Source organism: Benincasa hispida, chromosome 9, assembly GCF_009727055.1.
Source record: "Benincasa hispida cultivar B227 chromosome 9, ASM972705v1, whole genome shotgun sequence".
Classification (NCBI taxonomy): domain Eukaryota; kingdom Viridiplantae; phylum Streptophyta; class Magnoliopsida; order Cucurbitales; family Cucurbitaceae; genus Benincasa; species Benincasa hispida.
In genome coordinates, this window is record NC_052357.1 from 24164868 (window position 1) to 24172394 (window position 7527).

A 7527-nucleotide genomic window follows, 5' to 3' on the forward strand; every position below is an offset into this window, starting at 1 on the left:
AATAGGCTTAATTAAGAAAGAGACTGTTTTGCCAAAAAATTTCTAACACCTAAGTGAGGGAGTGTTGTTTTCATCTGGAGGCTTTGAAAGCTGAAGAACTCTCAGCCAACTAAGGGAGAATTTGAGGGATTTTCGATCGATTCTGGAGGAAATGATGCTTAAATTCTAAGGTAAGCAGAAGTTAAGATGTTTATAAGCATTTTCTTTAAAAGGAATTTAGTTAAACGAGTGCTGGAATTAAAGTTATGAAATCTAAAAGTTTGAATTTGGAATGGTATAGTGGATGAATAAGCAGGAAGTTGCATACGAAGAACAAGCAAGTAGCTGACTAAGTGATGTTATGTGTTAATGCATACAACATAGCCAATCCACAACGAAGGCAATCTGAGTACATTGCATGGTGGATGTACGTCGCATAGATTGAGAAGTGTTTCAGTGCTTACCGAGCACTTTGAGAAAGGATTCCCAATTATTAACCAAGTTAAAAGGTAGGATCACTAAGGATGGTCAATGTGTTAAGGATGGTTTTGATGCGTCGAACTTAGTTATAATGCGATGGCTATTAGTATGCAGTAAAGATAAGCTAAGTGTCAAGCTCAAAAGGGAGCTAAGTATACTTACCAAGATACCTTTCATTTTCAGGGCAAATACAAATAGGAGAGGCGTACAACCCCTTGGATAAGTAGCTTAAGACAGTGAGTAACAAGTTTTAATAAATATTTTATAATGCAAGTTTTCTGAATGATTTCCAACACATTGACATTTCATATGAAGTTATTATATCATGATTTTCTCCAACGCATGCCTTAAAATGAATGTTGATCGCATGATCCATGTTCTTAAATGATGAAGTTATTTAAGAGTTTAGCATGCGTTTTCCAGTAAGCTTATATGCCATGTTTTATTGCATGATGAAAGTAATCAAGTATATTCTATGTTTTACAAGGCACTATCCGTTGATATGAAACCATGAGGTATGTTATTTCAAATATGCATATTTTGTATAGTTCTTAAATGTTAATATATTAGTGCCCTATACAAACCCTACTCTAATGTTGGTACCGAAGCTATGGTAAGGTACCCATATTACAATGATATTAGGAATCCTTGACACCGAAGGTATGGTTAGATGGTTAGGATCCAACCAACTCTGCGTGTATGTATGACTATATTATTGACGTTGATGAGATCGAGCAAAAGGGCTCTCTCTCAACTAAGATTGGTAGGGATTGAGCAAAAGGGCTCTCCCTCATGTTTAGGCAATAGAGTAGGGGAGTTTCAGAAAGATGTTAATAAATTATTTGAGGGTTTTACATTATGTACTTTTATGATTTCAGTTCCTTTTTTTAAAACCCTGACTATGATTTAATAAATATTTCTTGATAAGCATGTTTATGCTAACTATGATTTAAAGTATGTTTTACTTAAGATAGTCGCTCACTGGGCTTCCTAGCTCACTCACTCCTTTAAATGTTTTCCTCCCCAGGTAGCGGTCGACATCCTAAGGCCTAGTAGTTCTGCCCATCAGTCATTTTTCAGACCCTCCGGAAGATTGCAATCTAGGTGGCTCATAATATTTTGTTATTGGTTCTTATATCCATGTCAGAGGTGGGAAAACAGAGTGGAGTTTGTGTTGTATTTAAGTTTGGTTCCTGATTTTGTTGTGTATGTTGATGTTGATATTTCTGGTTAGCAGCAAACTATATGTTTAAAGTTGTTGCTGAATTTATGTGTTGAGGTCTAGAGAATTATAAACTGCTAATCAGGTTTAACAGGTGCTAAAATTACAAATTTCCAGAAGTGTGTTGGATAGTAGTTGTCATAAGAGGGATGACAATTGTTGTCTTTACATCTCTTCTCAGATTATAAGGGTAATTGGGGAAGGGTGTGACATAGGGAGCCTTCAGATTGTTGGGAGAATTCTCTTTAGGCCCTCTAAAGTGTAAAATTTATGACCTCCACAAATGAAGAGAACTTCTCTATTTATAGAGTTCTCATGTAGGCTTTGTGACCTTAGACTTGGTTTATCCATAGACTTGGTCCCTGGGTCCAACTAATTGGATTTGGGTCATATTTGACATTTGGGTCAAATTAAGACTAGTTTTGATCTCAATAGACTTTAGCCCAAATAATAATATCAAATTGGACCAAATTATTTTATTTAATCCAATGGTCATGATGGGAACCTGTCAATTTATGTCTTTAATTTCAATTTAGGACACATGTCAACTTTTAATTAGTCCAAAATTTTTGTAATTTCGTCATTAATTTGATAAATGACGTGACAATTTGTGATTGGTCCAAAACTTCTCAACAACGATCCTTTAAAATAATGAATACTGATCTTTATTTATTTTTCTTTAGAGAATAAAATTTTCATTGATAAAATGAAATAAGGGGAGACCCTAAACACCAATAGGTGATTACAATAAAGATTTCCAATCGGAAACTAGATAAGAATGATTAGAACTCTTAGAAGGAGTGCTCAGTTTTGCACCAATATAACCCAGTAGACTAAACCAAATCTATGAAACTATCAAACACAAGTAAAAAAATCTCTAAAGAGACGATTATTACACTCGCCCCATAGTGTCCAAAAAAAGCGCGCAATATGTCCAATCAAACAGTCTTCTTTAACCATGAAACAAATATTACACCAAAAGAGACGTTAAGATGTCAAAAATATTGTTAGAGTAGACTAATTACCAATCAAAAGCATCCAAGATAATATGTTAGAAGTGAGAGGCAAAGGAACAACGCATAAATAGATGAGCAAGGATCTCATAATTGCTCTGACACATAACACACCAAAATGGAGAGATAGATATATAAGGGGCATACGACATTGAAGATGATCAACAATATTGACAACATCCAGGCTAAGCTCCCATAAGAAATTTGTTATTTTCTTAGGAAAATGATTCATCCAAATAACATAAATATAAATCCTTTGAGTAGGATCCGTAATATCCATCAGGTAATCAATAAGAAATTTCACAGAAAAAGATGAAGATGGGTCAATAGGCCACCTCCACGAATCAGGAGAAACACGAAATTCGATAGAGAACAACTATTGTGATAGGGAAGTCCACTCTAAAGTGCTCATTAAGATTCCAATAAAGACGTAAATCCCAGCATACAAATCCATTCATGAAGGTTAATTTTAAATAATGTCAAATACATTTTTTTTACCTTTGAAGTGATTATAAGACCACCCTAGTCCTTAAAATTTGAGAAATAGTTGACACCCCTTTAGTAACCATTTTGTTTGTAGTATTTGAAAATTAAGCATATAAACATCTTTCTTACCATTAAATTTCTTGCTTAGTTATGTACTTTATACCAAAGTTTTCAAAAACCAAGCTAAATTTTAAATTTTAAACAAAGCTTTTAAATACTTGTTTTTATTTTTTAAATTTGGTTTAGTATTCAACTATTTTACTCAAGAAAATAAAAAAAATATTATAAAATATTGGGAGAAAACCAAGACTTGTTTGATAGCCATTTTGATTTTTGGTTTGTGTTTTTGGATACTAAGTTTATAAAAATTACTTATACTCGTGAACTTTTCTGTAATGTAATCTAGCAGTGTAAAACATAAACCAAGTTTTGAAAACTAAAAGAAAACGTAGTTTTCAAAATTTGTTTTTGTTTTTGAAATCTGATTAATAACTCACATGTTTATTTAGGAACGATGAAAATCATTCTACAAATTTAGTGTAAAAATAAACATAGCTTTCAAAAGACAAATGGTTATCAAACGAGACTCAAATGGTTAACGAACAAAATCTTAATAGTTAAGGCATTTAAAATCTGGGTAGCTACAAATACAACGATCAAACCTAAAATGTTAGCAAATATAACATAATGCAAAAAAAATGCAAATATAGCAAGATTTAGATCCAGCTTCATGGTTTATCACGATAGACCATATCACTAATAAGAGTTACTAATAAGAGTTTATCAACAATATAGTCTATCACTTATAGATTATGCTATATTTACAATTATTTTAAAATATTGCTATACACATAATTATATATAGCAATAAAATTGCTACTTATATGTACTAACTTCTTAAAGCCTCCAAAAGCTTGTAGTTGAAAAGGCCAGAGAATGGAAACTTTGCTTTTCTCATAATGCCTTCACCTTTTCCATCGGCTATTTGCCCTCAATTAGTAAGTCCAATCCATTAACCTATGATCTCAACAGAGGTTTACCATAAAAGAACAGAAAAAAGTGCTCCAAAAGTAATGATCAAACTCTCAAAGACATGAAACCCCACACTTTTCCAGCCAACTTCAATGAAATAGCTAATTAATAACAAATATTTGTTATATTCTACATTCGATCCTAGCAAGTAATTGAGATCTAAATATAACATTTTAGGGAACTTTAAAAGATTTAACATGCTGTACTGACCAGTGCGCATCAAAACCTTGTGCCATGGCAGCTTCATCCACAGGCAGCTTCTGAATATAACTGACTATGAATGATTCATTAGCAAACACGGCCAAAACAGCACATAGAACTACTACTTGCAGCAGGGAAAAAGTGTCTCAGGATTCCGCAACTTGGCCGAGTAAATTCCAGAAGTTACTAGTAAAAATCACGGGTCTGTGCAGGTCGGGCTGGGTTGGATTTATGGCAAATGTCAAACCAACATACCAGTTTAAGGACTATGAAGAGAAAGAGACCAAAACCGATTCTTCCTGAAAGATGACCCAATTCTGACAGACAAAACCAACCATCTAAACTGAAATGGACCAGCAAAAACTTTCCAACTGAATCTGATATGCAACTTTTGGATTTGATACTTCAGAAAGCTGAAGTAACCAAAAGAGTATACTTCAAACGGATTGAACTGAGTTGGTTTGATCAGTTTTGTAGTATAAAGTGGTTGAAACTTCACTCACACACATCTTGCTGGTCAACCTTAGAAGTTCTCGAGTCTCGTCGTTCAACTGAACATTGTCCATTTCCATTCTTTCAGCAACAATGAGAGGCATTTTCCCAGCTTTTGCATAGGTTCGCAAGAGAGAATTGTATATCTCAGTATCCACATGACCAACATTTCTAAGAATAACTAACAACTGCTCTGCCCCTTCAATGTTACCCTGCTCCTCGAGTTTCTTACAAACTTCTTTAACCAACCTCTCATCCCCATTCCATTTCTTCACGCTGCCAACTGCATTCTTGAGGAAATGCAGCACTTTCTCCATCTGGTTCTCTTTCAAATAACCCCATGTGAGGAGCTCCCAAGTAGTGTAAGATGGAACCATTCCTTTTACCGACATCCGATTGTAGAAATTCTCAGCTTGTTCCATTTGGTTTTTGTTGATATAGGCTGCAAGCAATATATTTGAAACCCGAGTATCACCCGTCCCGGATACTGACTCCCATTCGGGATAGAGTTTCTCAGCTTCCTCAAGCTCATTAAGTTTCACAAGAGAGGATATCATGCAAGTATACTCACTATCACTCATCTTGCGAAAGGATGACTTCATCTTTTTCCATATCCTGAAAACTCCATTCTTATCCCCCAAATTGGTATATAAGCTAAGAAGAGATGAAAATGAGATTCTGTTTCTTTTAGATGCCATTTTCTCCATCTGCTTCAAAGTAGATGCTGCTTTTTCGGTAAGTTGTTTTTTGGAATATAAGTTAGCTAATGTGCTAAATGATACCCAATCCGGTTCAGTTTTCGTCTTCTTCATCTCAAGGAAAATGTTTTCTGCAGCTTCAACGTCATTTTGCAAAGTGCAAACATTCAACAAAAGATTATATGTTACCACATCTGGTTTGGTGTTCTTCTTTAATACTTGAATCACATCAGGAACCTTCTCTAGCTGCTTGTTTGAGATGTAAAGAGATAGCATGTGGTTGAAAGAAAGAGGACATTTTAAGAAACCAGATTCAGACATTTTCTCCATTAAAGCCTCAGCTTTTTCACATAGATTATTTTGAACGTATGTGTGAAGAAGAGCTGTGCAGACCGATTGATCTCTCATTTTATCAGGGAGATCCTCGAAAAACTTTTCTGCGCTATTCAGGCCACGGATTTTTGCAATCAAATCCAGATGAACTGCATAGTCACCAGGTAGCAGTTTCATATCTTTCTGTAATGTCATCCATTCACACACCTGCATGGTGGAAAAGCTCAAGAAAGATTACGCATGGCTCAAGGCCGTCTTCAGATCATACAAGCTATAAGGTCCAAGCCTCAAGGCCATGTCAGAGGATTTTTATTCATCTAAATTGAGAGAAAATAGATTTAATTTTGTAAAGATCAAAAACAAAAAAAAGAAAATGGTTACTGGTTTCATATGTACAGTATCTTGAGTCAAATTCCAAGCTCTACAAGTGTTATTGTAGCAAGAACATATGATTAAATTTACCCTAAATGATCAGCTTCTGGATATCGTAGCAATTTAATATAATCAGAATACCTTTTGGAAGCTAGTCCACTTGATTGTGATTAAATTAAACAGATGCTAGAAATGATGAACTATACGAACATCAGTTGAATTGAAACTACTCTTCAAGTGAAAATCAAGTGAAGAGAACAAATTCGCAGCACAAGTAGAATACGAGTTGCTTCAGATCAAAAAAATCAGTATAATACATCGCGCATTTACATTACATGAGTTTTCAAACAAGATGGAAAAAAGGAATTGAATACCTCAAGTGCATGCTTGTAGCGCTTGAGCTTGCGAAGTTCCCGAACGATGCGATTGAGCTCGTACTTGCGAACAGTGTGGCCCTCTTCTTGCCATTTTCGAATGGCAATCACGGCGCTGCGTTTGGGGAAAGTGAGACTCATGAGCCTTCGCCCAAGCGTGTCTCGACCACCGCCTGTGCCGGAGACGATGCTGGCGCCGGCGCTGACGCTGGCGCCGACGCTGGCGCCGCCTTCTAGTGTTTTGTTCTCCGCCGCCGCCATGAAGGCTTCCCCGGAAAATCGGCGGGCGGCAGCCGTCGCTAGAGAAGGCCGCAACGAGCGGAACATCGTGGTCAGGTTATGAAATGAAGGCGACGATTTAGGAACTAATGTGGCGACGATTGTAAACGACGGCACTAAAGAAAATACATAAAACAGGGTCGAGTAAAATCAATTTTTACTGATTTGCAAAAAAGAAAAAAGAAATCAAATTTTATTAGGTTTGGGTTCATTTGATCTTAAAATTTTGAAAAAGAAGAGAAAATTATATTTTTTATCCCAAGATTTTGGATCTAATTTCTATTTGGTTCCAATATTTTAAAATATTATACATTTAGTCATTAAATTTTAAATTTTATTTCAATTTAGTCCATAAATTTCAAGATGTTATAATTTTATTTTATTTCAATCTGGTTCTTAAGCTTCAAGATTTTGTATATTTAACCTAAATTTTTCACTAAATACTCTATTTTACGTCAATTTTTATTAATGGATTAAAAGTAATTATGAAGTTCAATTTTAGTTTTAATTTTAAAACTAATAAAAAAGAGTGAAACTTAATTTATTTTAATTATTTTAATTATTTT

General features: G+C 34.8%; 1 protein-coding gene across 2 annotated transcripts; it reads right to left on the reverse strand.

Annotated features, from left to right (window-relative positions):
- Positions 1-3907: 3907 nt before the first annotated feature.
- LOC120087292 (pentatricopeptide repeat-containing protein At4g02820, mitochondrial) lies at positions 3908-7091 on the reverse strand. Of its 2 annotated transcripts, XR_005484469.1 has the most exons (3): positions 6683-7091; positions 4423-6143; positions 3908-4197 (listed from the first exon to the last, which is right to left on the reverse strand). XR_005484469.1 is itself a non-coding variant. In XM_039044240.1 (2 exons), exons 1-2 carry the CDS (start codon positions 7007-7009, stop codon positions 4851-4853), a joined length of 1620 nt encoding a protein of 539 aa, XP_038900168.1. In that variant the 5' UTR covers positions 7010-7091; the 3' UTR covers positions 4241-4850. The 2 variants fall into 2 exon arrangements, 1 of the variants encoding a protein (XP_038900168.1); XM_039044240.1 differs by lacking the exon at positions 3908-4197 and having other exon boundaries at positions 4241-6143.
- Positions 7092-7527: the final 436 nt, after the last annotated feature.

Bases quoted from the DNA above. Each gene is read 5' to 3' on its own strand.
- LOC120087292 (XM_039044240.1), bottom strand. From the start codon at position 7,009: ATGTTCCGCTCGTTGCGGCCTTCTCTAGCGACGGCTGCCGCCCGCCGA. The intron at 6,144-6,682 runs GTATTCAATTCC...TCCACCATGCAG, and splicing joins GCTACAAGCATGCACTTGAG to GTGTGTGAATGGATGACATT.